Genomic DNA, 24,102 nt, shown 5'->3' on the forward strand with positions numbered 1-24,102 from the left:
TTATATTTGTGAGCAGACCTAGAATATGTCAAGCAAGCAAAAGGTTTCACCTAGCCCAGAACGAGACCATTAGCCCATATAGGTGCACTGAAACAAGTGCTGAATTCTGAAAGGAAAAAATGGTATTCACCAGCTCTAGCACCTCTAGTTCACTTATTGTTCTGCTCTGCTTCGTTTAAGATAATGGATGAAAACACAACACAAGGAAGCAAATCGATTTATTTTTAGTTAAAATTAGGGCATACTTTCCTATTTTTAAGTAAAAATCTAAATAGCTTTGGCCCAAAACAACAAAAGCTTTTCTGTACAAAAATCGGAACCTATCTGTGAAACAGAAAAGTGTTGACAAGAAGCATTTCAATATTCTTTTTCTGAAAGGAATAACTTGGCAAAACAAAATTAACTGTGAAAGGTTTGAGGATCCATATTTTGACGGAACTGATTAATCTAGTTTAATTTAATTATCATATTAAATAATCAGTTTGATCTTGGAAGACACCATGTCCCTCTTTGTTGCATTCAGATGGCCTTTATTGATTGTTTCCTCTCCATCTTCACCTCGGTTTCATCTCATGTCTTTCACATCCTGTTTCTTGCATCTGGATCCCTGTCATTCCTGTGCGTACCAATATGCCTCTGTTTCCCCCTTTCCAGAGCCTTCAGAATAGCTTTCTGAGGAGTTTTTCAGAAGACCTATCAGTCATCACCTCTATCTTGGTTCTACACTTTTTTGTTGTGGTTTGTTTGTAGAAAGAATTGTGTCAGCCTCTGTACAATACCATGAAAAAGTTGAAGCAGGACAGATTGTCAGTGTATATACTGAGCCCATTGCTTGCAGTATCTAAATTTGTACACCAATGCTCTGTGTTTTGCCCTAAAAATCAATAATAAGATAATCTGAAAGGTGATTGCAGCCAATCCAAAAGCCTTTAAACACTGACACATTAAGAGATTAGAATGCACTGTAGAAACTATGGAGATGTTGCACTAACATCAACTGAATGGCATAAAGTAGAGCCAGACATAAATTGATGAAAATGATGCTGTAAAGGCAAATGTTAGTACCTTGAAAAGAACTTTAAAAAGATACAGCTTTAAACCAAAAGCTTCTGAAGTTTTAGAATTTGTGAGTTTCAGATGTTTAAAGTGTATATGTTCAAGATATTAATCATATAGAGAAGTTAAAGTTTGTTAGTGACTTTTGGAGTGGACAGATCCAGTGTGTCTTGCCACAGTGATCCTTGGTGAATGTCAGGGCATTTCATAATGTATTTGCTTTGAATTACGCACTCTTAATGAGTTTTAGTCTGCATATTGTTTCCAGAGCCATAACACAGCTCTTCTTTATCCAGGACTTAAATAAAGATGTTGATAGAAAAAGAGGAGAAATATGACAATTAGTGTAAAAGGCCACTGAGAGCAGTGAAAGATACTTTCCCCAAATATCATTAACTGCACATCTCTTTAGACAGAGGTCTATTGCATGTGCCCTCAGTACTACTAATAATTGACCTTTATCTTATGGTATTTTCAACTGCCATTAATTTTTTTGAGCAAAGCTTATCTTTAGCCAAACTTGAGTTGTCCTGTCTTTCTTTCAAATGGCTCTCACTCGGTGAAATTGAATGGGAATCAGAAATTAGTAGCAGAAGTGAGAAATTTCTGAAGTGCCACCTGGAACCCAGAAAATAACTCTAAGCACAGAATGGAGGGCTAACTCTGAACTGACCAAGTAAGGGAAGGTTTTGTTTGATATAATAATTGGATGAGCAGTGCTTTACCAGGTTAAAAAACAACAGAGCAGAAACAAAAAATTACAGTGAAAGAACTAAATGCTGATCAGCAAACGCATGATTTTCTTTACTTTTCTAGCAGGGAATTAGTAAGGTTATTTGCAGAGTGACATGACGCTCAGAACCTCTAAGGGGTCAGGCATGTCAAAAACGTGTGTTGTGTGTGTCCATATGTGTGCATGACTGGGTTGTTTAACACTGGGGTCCATTTTTGTATCTCCCGATTTTCAGGAATAAAATGGTTTAATGTAGGCCATTTAGATAGCATGTGATAGGCACAACAATCAGAGGCTGTCTTCATGTCTTACTCTTCTTAAAATCCTGTGCTGCAATAGGCATCTTCACACTGACTCTGTGCAACCTGGGAAAGAAGGATGACTCCCATTAACATAGGCAATATTCCTGTCCATGGGGCTATAAATATGGGCCATTAGGGCAGGTAATAGGGCTGTAGATTGCATGGGTCACGCTGGCTGATTTGTAAGTAATGGGAACGTGTGAATAAACCAGGCAACTGTTTGTTATCCGATGTTTAGAAATTTGTCATAGGGCCCTTAAGGGTGGGGTCATGCAGACATCAGTGATGAAAACGCTGTTGTTGGAACACAAGCTGTAATTTTAAAACTATTAACAATTTGTGCGTTATTTCCTACTGCACTACAAGATGTCTGGGGCACAGAGATTACTTTTTAGATGGCTTATAGAAATAATTATCCATGTCTGTCCTGTCATAGCTAAGATTTCCAAATAAGGTCATTTGATACTTCCAGATTGAAAGGTGGTTCTTTTTCTTAATCCACCCTCTGATACTGTGTTTTTTCCTGATCATTTGAAGAAAAGTTTATTGTATTCTTCTAGCAATGCTCATCAGCCTTGGCTATTTTGACAAGAAATATTTTTTCAAATGGACCATCATCGTCACACTCAAACTGCTGGTTATGAAGATAATGTAGCAATCATTATTCATTTTGCTAATCATATCATTTTACTAAAAATGCAAGACTAAATTTTGATCCCATTTGTATCATTATTGCATTCAGTGATATTTTTGCTAATTGTCCCTCTTGCACCAATTATTTATTTTAAACAGTTATTTTTGTCACTGAATCATTATGCAAAAGGATAGTGCCTGAATTCTTTACTTTTTCCAGGATTAGACCCATTGTCATGAGAGAGACTACTTGTGGAATGAAGAAATCAGATTTGGCCAAAAATAATGACCTACTATTTCTAAGCAGCTGGAATAATGATATTTGTTCCTGTTTAAAGATACAGTTAAATCTCAAATGACTATTACTGTAATGTAACTTAATGCACTTGTTCTATTTCATTTTTTCTCATTTACCTTGTTTCATAAACATTTTGAGAAGCTTGAAAAAGAAAGAGCTATACCTCAGTGTATAAATAGTTCGTTGCGGACATGACATTCATTACTTTTTGGCTGTTGGACAAACAATTTCGTACCTAATTGTTCTCATTTCTGCTTATTCTGGTATGATTTTGAGTGTTGTCTGGTATGTATAATCCCAAGGCAATTCCAGATGAGACACTGAAAAGTTTTTTTCTTGGAAGGAAATTGCCCAGTTTTTGAAATCAGTCCATTATCAAGCAAAGTTAGTATTGTTCTTGTTAATGCATTTGTTCAGTTCAAGGTATTTAGCCATTAATTCTTCTGAGATTAATCAAGTGGTAATCAATTAACATCAGTGACATCTTGTCTGGGTCTGTGGCCCACATGGCTAGCAAACAACTGTTTACTCATTTAGGTTCCAATTTTGACATGTTTTACAAATATTTGACCAATTCTGTGATTTTTCCAGATGCTTTAGAATTGGCTGCTTGACTGTCCTGTTTAAAAAACAAAACAAAAAACCCTCTTCTTTCTCCAAATGAACTGCTATTTTGACTTCATTCCAGTTCTTTTTTTTTTATTAAAGTTTCTGAAAAAAATTATGGACAAACAATTGCAGACCTATTTTGTTTCAAATGAGGTGTCTACTGTAGAGAGGAAATTTCAGTCTGGCAACAGCTCAATTTTTAGTATAGTGAAGGTCAGATTGTAGGCTCCAGAAATTGGTTTGAATACTGTTCTTATACTATTAAATCTCTAGATATAAATATGCCCAAACTATCATTCCTTAAGAAGAAAACATAAACAAAATATATCTCATGACTTCTGCAGTAAGCAAACAGATGTGGAGATTGTATGAGAGGCAGATTGATTCAACTATATACCTTCTTTGTGTCCTGGAAATCAGGCCTTTGATCAAAAGCTGTCTGCTCCAGGAATTCTTGCATTATTTTTTATGATTAGATAAGGATGGTAGATAAAACAGCAAATGGTTCAGTTTTCAAGATATGCCATGGTTTTTGTTTCTAAAAGTAAACTGATTTTGATATGTAATCTCATTTTCTGACTGAGCGACTAATTCCAATTTATGAGAGTTTAGTACTATCAAGTGGAGACTACTATATCCTTATCTCCTTTATCTTCCATTCCTCTTTAAAAAAATCAGTTGAATGTGACATATCTTGAATCACTCCTTTTAAAGTTGAGAGGAGTATTTTAGTACCTTATTTTTCACCAGGAGCATGGACAGCTTGCTTTATGGAATAACAGATTGTTTAGATTCCAGATTATAAAGAATGCAGCTCTTGAGATTCCTAGAGGTCTTCTTGAAGGCCTGAAACATGTTTTCCTAAGACTTTACACAGACTCCCAATGAAATTCCTGAGCTGGTCTAAAATGTTATTTTTTTTCTTGAAGCATGTTACGTGACTGTCCAAGCATACCCTCTTACAAGCCGTCAATGCTCATTACATTCCGTGACATTTCCTTTTTTTGCAGTTGTTTTTACCAGCTCAGCTGGATAAACAGTTTCTGTCATTGTAGTCCAGCTGTCTAGTGTGAGAGATTTCACCTTAAAGAAAAGAAAGCCTTTATCTATGAGCATATTAATGTTTGAATAAATGTTCAGGGCCAGCAGGCATCAGCTCTCTCAGCTCTCCTTTAATAATTTAAACATGAGACTACCCACATACCTTGTATACACAGGCACAGAGGAGAAATTAAATGGTTACAAAGTGATACAGCTAAGAAGAAATTACAAAAAAATCTGTATAGAATAAATAAGAGATTCACTTACAAATCATTATCCTTCTTCAGATTATTTCAGCTCTGCTTCCTGTGATATCCCAACTGTAGCTAGAAAGGTGCTAGTTTACATCAGCTTAGCATGGAGCCCTCATCCCCCCAGGGTAATATTCTGTGAAGGAAAGGATACACTCAGAAATAAAATGGTGCTACTGCAAGGGAAGCAAGAAAAACATGTGTAGTAAAACACTTTGGTACCCTACTTTGGTTTGTCCCGTACAACCTAGTTGCATAAAAGAAGTCTGACATTTTTAGGCAACTCTATTGGATTTCAAGCTGGTGGATTATGTGGCTATTGAAAAGTGAAATGTGCAAAAATCAGTTATGTGAGTGAATGTCCTTTACATCCCAAGTTTTTCTCCGTTATATAGATTTTTGGACCATAGTTCTGAAACGTAATTGGTTTTCATTTGCTGTAATTTCACCCAGACAGGTAAATTCCTTTTGGTTAATACTCATCAATATATGTCTGTAAGTTCACTGGGGATAATAAAGGGGCAAGTTTCTCAGTCTGCAAATTCGGTGTCCCTACTGCTGTCTCCTGAAGTTCCAGTTTGTGGAAGGTGAAATTTGTCATCTAAAAACTTGAATTTATGCAGTTTGAAAGAAAGAGAAAGCACTCGTTTCTTTATACTATCACATCTATTCATTGATTTTTCCCACTAGCTTGATTTTAGCTCACAGAAGATTCTACTTCCATAGTTAAGTGCCGTACAGCGCTGATTACTCAAGTATTTCCAAGAAGATATACTTTTGAGAAAACAAATTCTGGAAGATATGAAACAGTGGCAGGGCAGGGAGGCAACCCACACAACATTCAGCTGTGCACATCCAAAAGGGAGATGAGTGAGATTTTTCTATGTCTTCCCATGACAGGAGAGCCCATAGAAGAATCAGATATTTCTGGAAGTTTCTTTTTGCCCCATGGCTGCTTCCCAAAGATATTTCTCATTGAAATTTCTAGTGACCAGAGCATGTGTCAGTGTAGCAGCGTAGGGTCACTCCATGTGATGACGATGTCCCCCTCGCCCCGGAAAGTGACCCACTCAAATCATTCGTGGATTGGTCTTCTCCACACTCCTGCTTCCCCACACAGTTTCCACCTGTGAGTGGAGGCCAGAGAAACTGAGGAGGGCGATGTGGTAGGAGAGCAGGGCCTGAGCATACATCTTTGTGCTGTAAGCCCAAGCACCTGGAAGAAGTCACTTGTCTGCCTGCTCAAGTGACTTCTCATTCTGAGTGACACAGAATAAGTGTTAAGGAATTGAACCAAGTTCTTCCAGGTTTTCAATGACTCTCTAGACCTGGACAGTGTAGACAACCAACACTGAGCCTGATAGACTTCATTCTGATCTGTCTTCATCATTACAACTGAATGGAGTTGTGGTGTGAACTACAGTCCTTATTTCCTCACAGTTATTTAGTTACCCATATCATTCCCTCCACTAACTACATTTTAAATGGAATGCTATTCCTCTTCTTACAAATGATAGAAAAACTGAGAAATTGGAAGGAGACAGTAAAAAGACCCCTATTATGGCCATGCTTCTTTAAATGGTCTTTTAAGAAAATAAATTCTCCTTGGGATATATGACCGTGGATCCACGAGCAGTAAGAAAACTACACTTCTTACAGATTTCCTCTATTACTGCAAGATAAATGAGTAATTTCATAGTGAAGATGCAAACAGCATTGTCTTTCACTGTCCCAGCAGACAGGTTATTAGGACTCCGTTAAAGTAATTTACCTCTGTGCTATCAAACACTTGCTGTGTAACTATTCAGATTTGGTGTTGGCAGTCTGGGCTTCTTAAAAAATACCAGCAGAGCCACAGTGAATTCCAAGGCCAATGGTAATAGCCAAGTGAATAACAACAGAGGCATCTGAAATAGGAGTTGAAACACTAAAGAAATTGCCAGCTTGAAGGTGTAGTTACTAAGATTTAGTAAAGCTTTTCAGTGAGCCATCATTCTGCTTTCTTTTCCCTTTGGTCAAGGTAGGTAACCAGGTGCAGTGGTTGGTGGTCATACGAATTACCTCTGGGTGAATGTACTCCTTTATCTTCCCTTGCTTAGCAAAGCATTAAAAGTTTCATACAGTGGAATACTACTTATATATCTTTATAGTCTGCTTAATGCAAACCTCCAGGCTGTATAAATAGTTGGATATAGTAATTCTGTAAAATTAGGACATTATTTTGAATGGAGCATAGGGAAATTTGGATTGTTTTGCTTTGGATATTTTCTAGCTTACATGACTTTTTATCCCTCCATTCTTATAAAATATGTCTGATTTGTTACTTTGTCTTTCCCCTTTTCATAGTCCATTTCTGACCTGGAGAGACATACAGCATATTATTGTAAGAACTTCACGTGCAGGACATCTGAATGCTAACGACTGGAAAACCAATGCGGCTGGTTATAAGGGTGAGCTTCCTTTCTTCTTTGCCATCAGAGGCAAAAGGATTTTTGTCATTTTTGAAGAGGAAATAATCTCAAGTAATTTGTTTGACCCTATGTTATGCTTAGCTTTGAGTCTTTCATTAACAAAAGGAGCCAGTCCTCTCTTTAATAAAGAAAAGCTCTTAAAATAACTAAAAACAAAAGTGGCATCTACCAAATGTATTGGCCAGATCCTGGTAGTCACTTTCAGCCCTACTTTGTGCACTGCTGGAAGAAAACTAAGTAAATCAGGTGTTTTTGAATTTTTCCTTGTACAGCTAGTATAGCTTGTATAGCTAGTATACTAATAGAATAGCCTAGAGTTGAAGTTGTAGCAGTTGCTGGATTCAGCCCATGTTCTCATTTAGGATTGTTGACCATTTTGATTAAAAATGACAAAACTATTTTCAAATTTCTGCTTTATATGACTCTCCCTACATTTTTTAGTATTTAAGATTGCTCTCTGATTTAGGACAAAAAAAATGTTGATCTATCAGGGTTTTAATGGGACAGAAGTCATACTCTTCAATCAGCTGTAATAAAGGTTTCTGAAATTTTGTCAAACCGGTGACAAACCAGTGATCTAGAACAAATTCTGTCAGACAAGATATAACCTCAAGATGTACAGTATATTACATTGTTGCACCCCAAGGCAAAGAAGGAAAAAGACTAAGTCTTACAACTGCATATTGAAATTACCTCTCTAGGCTGTATCTTTTGTAATGCAAGCAGAAATAAACAATTGTACCACTAGATAAGACATATTTTCAAGATGGATGAAACTGGACCTTGAATTCATACAATGTTGTATTTCAACATGGGTTGGCTTCTGATTCCCATTCACTAAACTCTTACTCCATTCAGTCTGGATTGCATCTAAAAAAAAGGAGAACAGCTTACTTCTGGTTCTCTTTTCATGAGATTTCTGCCCAAGACTGCAGGACTGTTTTAAGATCAGCATAAGTATTGATTTGAAGTCTTTTGTGCGACGATCTCTGGAGAGCAGAATATAACATGTAAGAACCATCAAATCTTTTCCCTCGTTTCACTTTAAAACTGAAACCTAGCTTTAATCTATTCCAGATCAAGGCACTGCTTCCACAGAGTATCTTTAATATATCATTCTGACCTACGACATTTCTGCTGCAACTGAATAGAAACCAAACAAAAAAAACTTTCATTTGTGGATCTAAACCAGACCCTAACTACAGGGGATAGATTTAGAAATGGGTCTTTGACTCCAAGCCCCTCACCATGCGAAGGTTTTGACATCCATGAGACTGGTTTTGTCCCATGTACAGAAAACGCGTACCCACATGCAAAAATGCATAGAGTAAGAAATAGATACTTCCTCAGTTATGATAACATAACAGTATTTGTTATTATGAAACATTCCCCAGAATTTAAAAAGTTTTGGCAGGAGATTGTGACTGTATTATCATTTTATTGGAGTTATCTGAAATTCAAACAATAGTTTTCAGGTAGCATGAAATACAGGGTTTTTTTTCCCCAGCTCACTTTCAAAATTCTGTCTTTTTGTGTTTTTCCACTTGTTTCCCAAGAAAGGCAAACACCCTGTGATGCATTTCATAGCAGCTGTCACTCATTAGCAGAGGAGAAGTCACACTAATACCCCAGCAGTAGCAGCATCAGCAGCAACACTTGCACTGTTTCGCCACTGCAGCTAGCTTAATCTGGATCCTGGGAGCCACACGTTTTAATATTTGTTGTAGCAGATAGATAGCAAGGAAAAGGGGTGAGAAAGGTTTCTCCTCCTCTTGTGCAAAATCATGAACATAGATAAGCTCAGCTGTGGGACTGGAAGTCAAGAAACACAACCTGACCTGGCAGAGCTCTGCTGTAGACTCCATGGTGGACTGAAAAAAAGGAAGACAAACTAAGTGCCTCGACCTCTGTGGAGCTCAGGAATCAACTTTAACCCAAATAAAAGCACGAGTTTTAACTAAATTATTTTGGCAACTTAGGCTGAGCAAATGTTTCCAATAAAAATCCAACTCTCTTTAAACCTCTGTTGGTTTTGGAAGAAGGAGAAGCAAAAGATTTAGATTAAATCACAGCATCCAAACCTGAACTCAAAAGGGGTTTGCACACTGCTGCTGGCAAGACTGAAACAGTATTTTACTATTGCACGTGGCAATATTTAGTATAATATTACACTATTATCCTTCAGTGTTGCCAAGAGTAACAATTAAAGTACAGTTTTTCATAGATGAATTACTCTGATCAGACTGAGTTCCTAAAGGAATTATATCATAATTTTGTTGATGGTAAGATCCATATTTCTTCCAAGGCATGTCCATAACAAGGGAAGAGAGGGGAAGATTGTCTTTAAAATTAACTAAAGCAAAGAGAGTCACAAGAAACAATCTCCCTTTCTTCCATGCATGCTGGGGAAGAAAGAAAAAAATGAGGAGAAAGAGAGAGACATGCCTGCTCCTTTAGAAATGAGAACTGAAAGGGTAAAAACAACAAAAACTTGGAAGAACCTCTAACTCCACAAAGGGTCAGCAAAAGCTGGTAGTTGAAAGTGGGTCAGCATGCCTTTTCAGTGGGATGTTTTGCTGGGCTGCATGGCAGCACCGAGCCTCGCTATAGTCACTCCCAGCATTTCTCCCTTGCAGAACACACACAGGAGCTCACACGTGTTGTTATTGGTCACAAGATTTCCATCTTTTCTGTCTTGCATTAATAAAAAGAAACATTATTTCATGAAAAGCACTTGAGCCAGCCAGTGATCTACCAAAGCAAAGGCAGTTGTTTGTTTCATTTTCTGGCAAATAAGCAGCTTTCGTTAAATGCATGTCAACAGAATAAGGCTAGGAATGGACAAGAGTTTTTTCTTGTTAGTTTTTTTAGTTATTCTTTCATTGTCAGCCAGTAGATATCTTTACACAGGAACTTATTATCTTGTACTCTCAAAGACAAAGTCTTGAATACTCATTTTTTGGTCTAGTCAGTTGTACATAAAATTTTCCACTAGTAAAAAGAGACACGTTATGCTCAACTTCACCTCAAAATCAGAGGGTTTTTTATAATTAAAGCAGTTAATTAACCAATAATATGGAGAAAAACTAGAGAACATCTTTCCTCTTTTTGTGAAGAAGATACCAGAACTGTTGCTCTCTTTCTGCTATGGCAGATTTGTATGCAGTGGCTCTTTGTTCTGCCAGTTGTTTGGTCAACAATAGAACTTTCCCCTTCATTCATAAAAAGCCTTCATGCCGACTAGTTTCTAGGTTGAAAGAAACCAAATGAAACACTGCAGTTTTAAGAATAATGATCAAATCATCTGAACAATTCTTTGTATGTAACTGAAGCTCCACATACTGTCAGAGAAAGTTCTCTGGGGAAGCAGACCATTTGGAGGGAAGTGCTTTTTGATTTTAGAGAACATGCTTCGCTCTTCCTGGCTCCAAAGTGTAGATAATAACACCTCATACAGTCAATGAAAGATAAAGAGAAATCAAAAACAGCACTTTTTTTCCATTTCAGGCCATTTCTAGGCCCAGTGGAGGTATTCTTCCTACAGAAGCTGAGAGTGATGTGGTTTGCAAGGAAATAACAGACTAACAAAGCTAAATCTCATCCATTTAGATTATACAAAGTATCACAGCTGGCTATATTAGGAGAGATGTTTTAATGTTTTATCTTAACCTTAATGTTTTATGGCCTTTGAATATAATTGTTTAATCAAAATGTTTAATAAAACTGGTGATTAATCTTGTTGTAAGCAGAGCATTACCAATTCTGGGAATGATGAAGAGATCAGAGTATCTCTGTTCCTATGATTGGTCAGATTTAAATTGCTGTAAGGCAACCGGTAGCCAGGCACAAATTCAGAGACTAGTGTGAGAATCTGCACAACTGCGTATACATTTCAGAGAAGATAAATAAGCTACACCCTGCTGCATATTTTAAATCATGTTTTTAAATTTTATTCTGAAATCATTGCTAGAAACTGGTGTAAGACTCTTGAAACTGGTAAACACTCTAGGGACTGAGTTGTCAACCAAAGCTGTACATATGTCAAAACACCTTTCAAATTCCAATCTTAGGGATTTCAGGTGATATACACACATGGCACTAAGAGCCAATATCAAGTCCTACCCAGCCCTACAGCCCATAGACATGGTGCATGGTGCATGGAACGTGGACTTTGAGCCTGGCTGTTGTAAGAACCCATTTATGGGTAGTTGGTTACCTGATACCAGTCACATGAAATTACATTGGCCTTTCTTTGTAAGAGGGGAGTAAACTATATCCTATGCCAGCTAGACTCATGATTTTTTGTGACTGAAAAATGAAGCTGGTATTTTCAGGAAGACAAACCTGAGTGCTGTTAGTGTCTTCCAGGTTCAACCTACTGAGAAACATCAGCAAATACAAACTGTCTCATGGGTGACTTCATTCTCTTGCTCTCTCCGTGTTCTGTTGCTTCCAGGCAGCGTTTCCTCACCAGGAATACCCTTAATGCCATGTCCTCTGGCCACCTCCTCTCAGCAGGCCCTTGGCTTCACTGCCAAGCTGTGACAAAGAGCTATTTCTACAGCTCTACACCTCCCAGGCAGTCCTGTTAAGCCAGATTTTACTTCCAAATATGCTAGTCCTTGTAAAAGGCTCCAGCCTCGGTAGTGTCATTCTCTAAACTATTGATGTAATGATACATCAGGAGAAGCCAGGCTTTAGACTCCTGTTCACCAGACATTAAGTCTCAGGATTTTAAGACTCTGAGAATTACAGTTATCAAGAAACAAGTATATAACATGCCATTTCCAAATGTGAGCCACACAAACCAGAACCTTGCCTAGGCAGCTGAGAGCAGTGGTCTGGAAAAGGAAATACATCTTTGGAAATACATTCCAGCCATATTTTACATTGCATGTGGCCAAGTCTTCAACCTATATGGATTTAAAGTCTTAAAGAGATGTTGGCATCACTTGCACAGCTAAGCATTAGTGTTATATTACCTGGACTGATTAGTTTCATCTGAAAACTTTTCACGCTGTAGCCCTTGGTTGGAAGTTGTTTGAGCACAGGACGGCATTCAGTTTAGCTCCAGGAACACGGAGAAGCAAACCAGCTAAAATAGCAAGTCTAACAGTGAGTAGACATGTCACCATGTCTCTCCCCAGCATTGAGAGAGTATGTATGTGTGATAGGAAAAGGTGTGCATCCTCAGGAATCTCACAACCATTTTTAAATATCATAGGGCTCACAGGGTCAATACCATCACCTTTATCATTGCTTATTACAGAGAGCATTGCTATAGTTAGAGAAAATACAGGAGGTGGAATTTGGAAATGAAGATAGTTGAGGAAAAGGGACATAAAAATATGTTTTTTAGCAGAAAGTGTAAAGTGGTTGTGGCTTTTTATTTCCTGGTCATTGCAGCCTTTCTGGATGGTTCTTGTTTCCTTTCCCAGCTGACAGCTGTGAATAATGTTTTTTAAATGTAGTATTAAAATTGCATTAGGAATTTTTCAGTGTTTCATATTTTAAACCCAAACAAATTGCCTGGTATCTGAACTCTGCTAGCCTTGAGCGAGACCTGAAAAATCTCCTTGGGATTTGGGGAAGGTAGCTGGAAAATATATTGGATTCTGCAGCCTAAATCGTTGTTGTTGGGGTTATTTTTCTTTTCCTTAGCACAAAATGAGATCCACCCAACTTTGCTTTTGGTTGAAAGACACATAAGATGAGAAATATATCTGTATAGTTGCAGAGATAGAGATGTACAAAGGAGGAGAGGAATGGCTCAGAGAAGCCAGGTAGGTGTCTCATTACTTCTCCCAGGCTCAAACTCTTCATTGTCAGAGCTTCTCATTACTCACCAACTCTGCAGCACTGTTCCCTGCTGGCTATAAAAAAGCAAGGAATGGAGTTGTGAATTTAAAATGGAGTCTAAGGAGAAACTTCATACCTATTCTGGGATACATAAAGAGAAGTAGACTGACATGTTGTGCTACAGCTGGTTGCTTTCCTACAGTCATATATCATGAGCCTAATTCACACCCTTTTTTTTGCTATGTACAGTGTTTTGCAGTGCAAATTAAATGGTTCTAAAATAGCAGGCAAAAGGCTAAATTCGGATTAAATTTCTATTATAATAGTTAGTACTGGGAATCACCACTAATCTATGATCAGAACAATAGACAAAGAATTTAAGAAGATAGTGCCTTTGCTGAACCACTGGCAGACTTGTGTCCGTCTGTCCTAGATGCAAAGCTATGCACAGTCACTATACTCTGCAATTCCTAGTTTTCCAGACATTGCCAAGTGGACTGGCAACAGTAACAGTGTACAGACCATGTGAATGATAACCTTTGACATTTTTATTTTAACATGCCCAACTTAGACCTTTTGCAAAAGTCTGCAAAGAAGTGGGGAGGCTGGGAAAGAGGAAGAGTGGAGAAACAGAGTCTTCCCCTGTGGACTCATAACCTCAGAGTCAACCACTTCATGTGAAATGTAGTTTTCCAGTTTGGAGTATTAAGCAAAGAAATACCAGGATCATTGAAGTAAAAACTGAAAGATAAACTGATATAATTCTGCAAAACAGAATGCTGTATATAGAGAGAATGAAGGCCACATTTTAGAAGAAAATCCTTAAAAGTTATACTCGGTGGCCTGACCTCTTTATCGTCTAACTGATGGAGTAGTGCACTTGTGAGAAATGTTATAGGCAAATAGCTAGCAAACGCTTCATGAATGTTTGTGAAGGGGGTGGTTTTGTCTTTTTAAACAACCAGCACCTGCCTTTGGGAACACAAAAGCTTTTTGTTGCTGTTGCATTGTTCTAATGCAGTAATTACAACATTGGCAATTTTTTTGTTATTAGAACGTGTCTACTTAGCGGGGCTGGGATTCAGGCCAGTTTGGAGGCAGTTCATACCATCTAATATACGGTATTTTCAGCATTTAGAATGTCTTGGTAGGACCTAGAGCATCTAGGAGTTTTCACTTCCTGTTTAATAAATGGGAAGGATAGGTGCCTCCATAGGACAATTCAGATCAGGTCGATGCCTGAAGTTGTGTATAACTTTATTGTTACTTCCCTCTGGAAAAATCAACTCATGCAGATCAATAGGAGTGTTGCTATTACCTCAGTGGATGCAGAAATTCATCCATAAGGTCTATACCAGTGTTACTGGTCCAACTATCTGGGTGATCCTGGCCAACTGTTCAACTTCGTTTTGCCTCAAGGTTACTGATCTGCATCTACGGTGTAGCATTACTGGGATAGTGTGAAGTCTACTTAGTTAATTAATATTTACTGTGCTTTGGGGAGAGGTAGCTATAATTTCGATTCTAAAAATTACCGTCATTAGTATTAAATAATTTGCAAAACACTTAATTACAACTGTGGGTACATTTGTGTATATCCTTCCTCTGCTGAAATCTGCTGCAGCCCTGTACTCAGTCAGGAATTAGCTTGAGCATGAATATCCCTGCAGAGCACCAGCAGCTCTGAACAGACAGAGCTGTTGTGCAAGACAGAGCAAGAAGGATGTTCGGCACCGTATATCTAATACACCTGACAGCACAGAAATGGTATCTTTGTGTCTCCTGCTAACGATCTGTCAGCATTTTCTCTTACAGTTCCTTAACTCATCTGTCATCATCTGCTCTGGGATGAAGCCTATCAGACAGGCGCTCACCAAAAGGAGTTTTTATTATTTGATAAGATAAAATGACTAGTACATTTGGCTGCTTTTAAGTTATTGGGGAATCCTGAATGCACCTCCGAGGGTAAATTTGCTCCTAATAAAGGAAAACTTGCTCCTAAAAAGGAAGTGAGTACATTTTTATAGAAAGTATTCTATGGTGCAGTCACCAAATGGCTTGTTCTGATTAGAGAAAAATTGCAAACTGCCATGTTTTGAAATGGATCTTGGTGCTTTTTGGTTAAAAACAACATAAAATGACTATCAGTGAGTTTAAAAACTATGGCTTCCATTACTGTAGATGTGCCTTCGCCAACTTTATTTCGGTAAACTTTAATCCCCTTTTAAATACACGTAATCCTTGGATTTATTCCATTCACATAAGCTGGCTCATTTTAAGTGACATAAATGAATGTCTTTAGTAGAGTCTTTATGATTTACAGCCAAATCCCATTGTATAAAACCAAGAGAAGCAGCAGCTTGTCTGTCTTTGCAATCACCAGCAAGTAGTAGTTAGGTTTTCGGTTTCTATCACAACTCTCTCCTTCAGCAGCAGAAGTAAACCAGTTGGCTGAGGTTTTTTTCAGCAAAGTGCGCTGGTGCTTTCAGTGACGCTGATGGAAATGTCCCTGTATGTAGGGCACAGTAGATCCTGTGTGCTATGAGGACTACATTAACGTGGTTTGCACATATGTAATCTATCTCTGTAAACTAAATTGGGTGCTGATAACAGGCTTGCTGTGGGAAGCGGGGGACTTGGCATGGCCATGCCAGGTACACACAGGCGTTCGGTGGTGACCACAGACCATGTGTGGCCGAATTCCAAGACTAATGACCTCTGCCATGAGGCTGCTAACCCTTGTCAGAGAGGAAAGTATTTGGGTGGGACTTGCTGTCATTATTAGCCCAGTCTGACAACCCAAAAGAACCTTTTGTTCTTAGTCCTTTAGTCAACCAATATCTCACTGCTTAAGGAGCGTATGTGTTTTAAGCTCCTGAAAAAGATAATTACTGCCAGGATGTGAATACAAATGCAATCTTGAATTTCAGTTCCTCTGTCTTAAGGTGATGGGTTTTAGATATTTTTACATTGATGTAAAGTCTCATAGAAGGTGATACAGGGTCAGAACTGCATACAGAAACTATTCACAAGCTGCACCGGCTGCTGGAAGTGTAATTGCTGTAAGCTGTCCCAGCAGTGTTCCTTGAAGATCTGTATTTTATTTTCAATGAATAGGAGCTTTTAGTCGGACAGAAACACTGCAAAATCCAGAGAGTTGATTTTTTTTTTTTGTCAAATACTTTGTCAATACTACTAAATCCATGTTACTATCATACTGGAGAAATTATTTGTACTGATGCAAGAATTGGTAATTGACATAAACACAGCTGGGAGTCTAATAAAACAATGTTTAAAATATTCTGTTAGCACATTTCTAAAAATAGAAGTCCCTCGGTTTCTCATTGTGAGCTTTTGTAACAGCCACTTTTATAACAAATTTATTGGGCAACTTTCTGTCCCTTAAATCATTCTCTGGTGCAATGTAAGAGTAAGAACTCTTTTTTCTTCTGTCCCTGCTGAGTCTTTAGAGATACTTGGAACTATGTGGGGAAGGAGGACAGGATTTGTGGTTTGCTTTGACTTTAAGTAGAAAAATTTGTGGTTTGGTTGTGTCCAAGAATATAAAAAAGCATATATTGCATTTAATCTAAAAGCATGAGGGAGCTGGTTTTACAACAAAATAAAAAAGAAAGTTCTTGCACATTATTGGCTTGTATGGCAGTTATGTGTTTTAGAAATCACATCCCCTTATCATAGGTAACTGATCACAGGTTGGCACAAAACAGGGGAATTTGGGGTTAAGGATATGGTTGAAACAAGATAAAGTCTCATTACAGATCAGCGTTCTCTTAGTTAAAACATGACAAAATAAAATGAAAATAGTTTAAGCAGTGCGTCATCATAGCATTATTCCTTTTTTGTCCCTCAATTTTCTTTAAACAATTGGTGTTCCTATTTGTAATTAGAAGCGTTTCAATATACCATGTAAATGACAGAAACTTAAAGTAATGTAGAATTAGAGCTCTATGTTTGCAAATGAACTGTCAAATGTAAAAGAAATATTGGTGTAGGATGGATCGAAGTAGTTGCAGGATGGGAATCACTGAGCCTTAAGGTTTTTCTCTTTTTAAGATATTTGAAATCCTTCAAATAAAACTGAAACAAGTATTGACTATGGTCATATGACTATAGGAAGAAATACTGAAATTCATTTTGAGAAGGACAAGGAAGCAAACTGAAAGAGTAGAAAGGAAAAGCTTTTCACTGCTGTTAAAAGATATTTTGGAGTCTCTGTTGGCAAGTACACAGTTGCCAGTGCATTATCTGACATCAGCATACAAAAACCAGGATCTGAAACATAGTCAAACTGAGCAATAAAGATGACTGTATTCATTCCCTAATCAGGTGTAAAAAAAGGTCCTGTTTGCTCTGACCATAGTGCTAGATACAGTTACACATGATCACCTCTCCTTGATAAATGTGTGCAGCACTAATACAGTTGTGGAAACAAGCTCAGACTCAAATACTTAAAGAGTGATATATTTTAAGTCCTTTGGTGAAGATGACTACGTAACCATTAAAAACTTCCCGGAGAAATATCTGTCTCTCTGCACGCACACACACACACACACACACACAAACAAAACTGAATTACAGAACAGAATAACAGAAGAACAATCCAAAAATCCAAAGAAAAATCTGGTAGTCATATGTCTTCCAGTCTTGCTGAGCAGCTTCTAAGAGAACCAAAACATAAGGGACATTTCAGACCCTTATTTTGCAGCTCTCATTTTGGATGAGAGTGGAGCAAAATCCTAAGATAGCATAAATGGACAGCCATAACAACTTAAATAGCAAACAGCTGAATCTAGTTTAGCACAGTTGTGTATTCCTGGTTTGAAACACTGAAATTATTACAGTTTGTCTCTCCTACTGCTTTAGTATTTGTTATGTGTATACAAAATTATCACAGATACCAGGCAATATTTGTATTTCCAATACAGCTTTTAGGGTACAGAAAATGAAACTCCCCAAAATACGGAGGGGAGAGAGTAGCCTGCAGTGTTTTTTGTCAGATGAGCAGAATAGCAAGGGAGGCTTAGCAGCTAACTATTGATGAGACATCGTGATGATAGGAAATGAAAACTGCAGCATAACAAATTGAGTTTAGCTGCACTGAGGCACTGGAAATGCTGTGTTTTCAGTGTTTGGGCCCCATTTTTCTGGAGTCTGCATGATTTGGTGTTATGATTTATCAATACCAGCAGTTTGTATTTCTCTTAGTCAAGTCAAGTGGGATATATATTCTGTCTTTAGATTTGGGGGTAGCTTTACATCCTCTTTGTGTATAAATAAGAAAGTTATTGAATTTTCAATAGGAGTTTCAGACAAAAACAAAGGGATTAACAAAAAGCTGGGGAAGGCTGTAGAGCAGCTGAGCAGGCCTTGATTTCATGCTGGGCTAATAGAGGAGCTGCTCTGGGGATAAATAAATGGACTTTGGCCTCTAGAAATGTTATTTTCTTTAATGATAAGAAGAGTAAAGGGATCAGCTAAAACTCAATATTTACCTTGTGTTCCAGGAGGCAAGTTTTTTCTCTGGAACTTGTCCTGTGTCTGTAAAGCTCTGCATCTGCCTCTGATTTTGCAGAAAAAGGAGTGGGTCAGTTTGCATTGCTGCCTATGCGGAGGGAGGATTCAAGGGTGGTTCTGCCCACAGATGCCATGAGCCCTGGGAGGTCGCAGTTTGCAGCCCTTCAGCTCAGCCACAGCAACAGGCTGTCCCTTAGCCCCCAGCTTATGTTGCACCAACCTCAGGTTCTCCCCTCATCTCTGAATAGGTGCCCCACACCCCCTCGAACATGCTCAGGGATTTCTAGCGATGGAGCGCAGAGCTAATTCAGAGCAGTGATAATGCAGGGAGCGCAGAGGTGGGTATGTGCTAGCAGGGTCCTGGGTTTTTTTCCGCTTGCAGTTGCCTTATCTCATCCTGCAAATCATCTGTATCTTTCAAATACTGCTTTCCTATTTCTGTTAGCAGAAGTGAGCTCAGTACCAGTCACGTACAAATGCATGGCATTTCCAAATATTCACCAGAAAATATCTGTGGCCGCTATGTGCTCTGCCGAGGTTTTTCTTCCCCTCAGCACAGAGCCCCCAGCAGCACCAGCAGATGAAGGGGCACAATTTGAAGGCAGTAGGAGACAAAATCTGTTTTCTTCTCTGAGACGCAGGGGAGCGACTACTTTTGTTAACTCAGTAATGGTTTCTCAAATTGCTATTATTTAGTCTTTGAAAATGATGGGCCTGTCTCAGTACCTGTAGCTGCTAACCAGCCCACTGGATCAAGGGCTTTGAAGTACAAACGCTGCAGACAGCCAAATGTCAGCTGTCTGGAAGCTTTCCATGTGGAAGGCTTTAGGAGCACCTCTGACTGGTAGGATGTTTTGATTTGAATGGGAATGCCTTTCAAGGAAAAAAGATACTTTTGTTTCAACTGTTAAAAGAAAAAAAAAGCAGCAGGTGCAGAACTTCTTACTCCCACCTCCGCTCTTTATGCAAGAGAGTTTAAGCATTAAATGTCATAATTGTCATGGACAATTAACACGACCCCATAACCTGGGGTAGTAAACTTTTCTCCTGCATGAAAAAATGAACACATCTCTCTTTTCAAAGTAGTTTGGGAGGTAGGAATGGTAGAAAGTTCGCTCTGTAGACATTATTCTGTGTATTTTTTAATGTGCATATCAGAGCAGGAATTTTCTAGTGTGAAGTGGCTTAAAAGCCGTTTAAGTTTCACTGAGAACCTTACTGCCTGCCTTGGTGGCATTGCTAGGAGCTCTTCTGCCCTTATGGGTGAGCAAAGGTGAACTGAGGAGAAATTTGGCTCTACTTTCAGCTCAACAGATGGATTGAACGCACAGCGTCTTACAGCTGGATATCCTGAGCACTAAGCCATCCTTTCAGGAGGAAGAGGCACATTTTCCATGGGTTAGCTCTAAAGATTTTTCTATTCACGCAAATTTAATCCTTCACTGTTAAAAAATAGTGCTATACAAAGTAAGTGACTGTTACTGACCATCGGAGTTAATGCTGTCATTCCTCCCACTGTTCTTTAGAGCAGACACAATGATAATTAACCAAAGTTTTAAATATCAGAGTGCTGGTTGCAGTGTAAAATAGATGGATGGCTGCACATAAACATGCTCTGATCAGACTGCTGTTTTTGCAAGATGACGTCAATGACCAGGGAGCTTCCCATCACAGGGGCCCTCTTTACAGAATGAACAGTTTCTCCGTCTAAGCCCTCCTTGCCCATCTTCTGCCTGCTCCCACCCACACAGAAAAAGAGAAACTCTCTTTCCCTGTCCATTTTTTTGGGGGAGTACATTAAAGAGGATTCAGAAGTCTGAAGGAGGGCTGAATTTAATTATCTTTAAATACGTTAGTCCTTTTGTTTCATTTCTGAATACGGTACCTGCCTCATTTGGCAGGAGAGCCGTGTTTAGTTTTCTCCAAATGAACATTTCCATGCTATGCGCGCTTGAGTTTGGGGCTGAAGGGGAAGGAAATGGGAAGGAAACCAGTTCATTACATAGTCATTATGCCTTGCAGGACTTTCCACTGAAGAACCCTCTTCATTTGGCAGTTTCAGACAGCATTAGATATTGCCATATTTGGAAGATGGGATCCTTAAGCACTGATTATTTTTATGCTTTGAACTGTTACTTGTTTGACACAGTTGGGATTGTTTTGGATGGAATCCTCTGAATTCTGGTTTGGCAATGAATGGAGACTGCTTTCACAAACCCTCTGCAAAGTGCAGCTGGAAGGCCTTACACCATGTCTTGTCACATTACCGATTAAAATAGCATTTATGTTTTTCTGAGGGTTTTCTGGTAGCACCCTCTGTGGTAGCAAGTTAAACTGATTTACTGATAAAGTGTTATATGTGATCTAAACTCCTCCCTCCAGAGCTTTTTCCTTTCACCTCCTCCCCTCAGGATTTTAGCAAGGGCACAGATTTGTCACAATAAAACCATGTGGTTAGCAGCTCTTTCTAATTCATCAAAATCCATTCACAATTTTCTGTTTTGATTGGAACAGCCACCAAAAACGCACAGCTAATTTGCAGATCAGTAAGTGAAACTTTGAGTCTGTTTTTAAGGCTGCTTATTACTAATCCCTTTACAAACTAGACATTTTTACTAAACTTGGTCTTTAAACATAAATTCAAAGCAGTTGTCTTTTTACCCTTTGTGAGCTGCTGACACGCTTGAGACAGTTCCACCAAGGTATGAGCTCTTGAAATTACCAGAAAGGTAGATAAGATTGCGGCAAATCTGTTGGAGATATCTAACATTGATTGAGTATTATATATTTAGAAGTTCAGTCATTCTTTCACATGTATCCTAGGAAAGATGATGCTTTAAAACCTTCCACTTCTTTGAGCAGAAGACGGTTAGGTATAAAGTTAAATTATGAGACATTGAGTAAGGGGACAGTTTTTTGCTGTCCATAGCATGGCAGACAAGTAGGGGTAAGTAAGGTATCCATAGTTATAACATCCAGGAATGAGCATTAAAGGGATGCTAACCTCCAAGAGTGGATGTTCAGTAGCACTGCCTTGCAATGCCAGCAGGTGGTAATACCAGAGGTGACCAGCTGCATGGCTGAACAAGGTCCCACTGCCCAGCCATGGTAGGGCTCTCTCCACACCACCTTCAGCATCCCTCACCTGCAGATGTGCAAAGGACATAGAGAAAGCAGCCTTTCCAGCACATGTTCTGCATGAAAACCAGATTACCTTTAAAGCCTTGGATTTCAAAAACCATGGCTTTTCTCCCTCCTCATGCAGACAAGTTTAGGGAGATGTAGGCTCTAGCTGGCTGCATGGATGGTGGGAATAACTTATACTGCATGTAAGAGTAGGAAAGCATCCACATGCTACTTACACTCAAGGAAGTGGAAACAGTACAGCACTTATAAATGGCACAGTCTGCTCCTTCATAAGTCTAGTGACTCAGTTGCCTTCAATATTTATGTGTGTGTGTGTGTGTGTGTGTGTGTGTGTGTGTGTGTGTGTGTTATTTGAATAATACATAACCCTTCTCTGGTGCTTCATACCTTCTAACATTGTGTCATATAAGAGGAATAGGCTGAATTAAGGCAAGTGGGCAAAGGGCAATCAGAGGCAACTGTGCACCCTGCAGTTCTGGTCCACCCTCCTCACGGTAAGGCAGTGTTATTCATGCTGGTCATTGGCCGCTTCTGTGATAAAGCAGTGAACAGATTCAGTGAACAAACTAGATACAGTCTTTATTGTTTCTGGCAAAGAGATTTTTGAGCTTTGAGACAAAGCAAGTAAGTAGAAAAGAAGCCGTTGTCATTAGGATGAAACTCTAGTATTATTCTATGATGAAAGGCAAGGTTTTATGCTATAACTGCAACCCTTCTGTTTGTACCCTGCAGTGAGCCACCTCTATGGATTTGGACTGATGGATGCTGAAGCAATGGTGATAGAAGCAGAAAAGTGGACAACAGTCCCTCCACAGCATGTGTGTGTGGAGAACACGGATCGGCAAATCAAGTAATACCCGCTGCCAAAACTCTTGCTGGCATAAACTTATGGAAAGAAATTGGGTATAATTTACCCCTCCCTTGCATTGTGTTTAATTTTGAAAGCTACACTGGGGATCTCTCACCTTCAGAGATGTCAGATCATTTGCCTGTAAAGATTGTTTCCTGTAATTCTCGGAAAAAGACCCTAATTTAAAGAATACCCCAAAACTTGCAGGTGTAAAATAAGTCAGGCTGGATATTGATTGATACCGGTAGAGGTGATGCCCAGAAGATCAAGAATGTCTGGTTGAGTGCGCTGCAGTCACCCTGTAAGATGAGTACAAACTCCAGTTCAGTGTCTTTTCTTTAAAATCTTACTTTATATTATCTGTCTGTTGACAGTCTCAGGAAGGTCTCTAGCTCAGAGACTAAGACTAAATGACCTTGCTCAGGTAGGGTCTCGGTAGAACCAGGCGTCAGAGCAAGATTCAGCATGCACATTCTGTGCATACAGGGGGAGCATCAGTCATAAGGCACGTTTCCAAAGCATTAAAATCACTGAGGAACGTTTTTATTTAATAGATATATTTGAGAGGCTACGTGCAAAACTAGTATAGTCTGCAAGGAAGCTATGCCAATTTAAACCAGCTGAGTCAAATACTGTTTACCCACTATTTGCAACAGTTAATATGTAAATACTTGCTATTACTTAAGCAAGGTCTATGGATATGCCAGGCACTTCCTGGAACTTAATGACCAGCTGTGATCCCATGACAATCCCAGCAATTCTCAGCTGGCCACTAATCCACAAAAAATGCTCTGCCCCAAAGGTCTATTGCTATTACAGTTTGTCACTGTCCTCTTTTACCATGTGTACGTGTCAGTATAGCCATTAATAGAAAGCCAGATAATTGGCAGTGACTGCAGTAAAGTAATTATCCTATGGTGATAGTTTCAGCTAGGAAATAAATGCTAAAACTAAGGATTATAGGCTACTGACTTCTCAGAAGTAGTTGTCCATCACTGACATTCACTATTAAGCCAAAGTGATTTGGTTGTCTTATTTTACAGAACAAGCAAAAAACATTGATGTTGGTTTTATATGCTTGTATTATAGAACAATACGACCTGACAGCGTTGTCCGTTCAATTTACAAAGCCACCGGTTGCTCAGATAACCCCAACCACCACGTGATCTACTTGGAGCATGTGGTTGTGCGCATCACTATTACTCACCCTCGACGTGGAGACTTGGCAATTTACCTAACCTCTCCTTCGGGAACTAGGTCACAGCTATTGGCCAACAGGTATAGTATGACAGCGCAACTTGGCAGTCCAGTCAACGTGCAGAGCCTGCACTGAGATTGCAGCATAAGCAAAGAGTAGTCAAGTCATTACAGTAGATA

General features: G+C 38.9%; 1 protein-coding gene across 1 annotated transcript in view; it reads left to right on the forward strand.

Annotated features, from left to right (window-relative positions):
• The window catches only part of PCSK5 (proprotein convertase subtilisin/kexin type 5), a 259,883-nt gene that overhangs the window by 138,570 nt on the left and 97,211 nt on the right, over positions 1-24,102 (forward strand). The window contains exons 10-12 of the mRNA XM_067315277.1: positions 7,270-7,373; positions 22,608-22,725; positions 23,815-24,003. Of these exons, the coding sequence (XP_067171378.1) occupies positions 7,270-7,373; positions 22,608-22,725; positions 23,815-24,003 (411 nt within the window). The remainder of the gene's footprint in view (positions 1-7,269; positions 7,374-22,607; positions 22,726-23,814; positions 24,004-24,102) is intronic.

The sequence above is a fragment of the Apteryx mantelli genome, chromosome Z (genome assembly GCF_036417845.1).
Source record: "Apteryx mantelli isolate bAptMan1 chromosome Z, bAptMan1.hap1, whole genome shotgun sequence".
Classification (NCBI taxonomy): Eukaryota; Metazoa; Chordata; class Aves; order Apterygiformes; family Apterygidae; genus Apteryx; species Apteryx mantelli.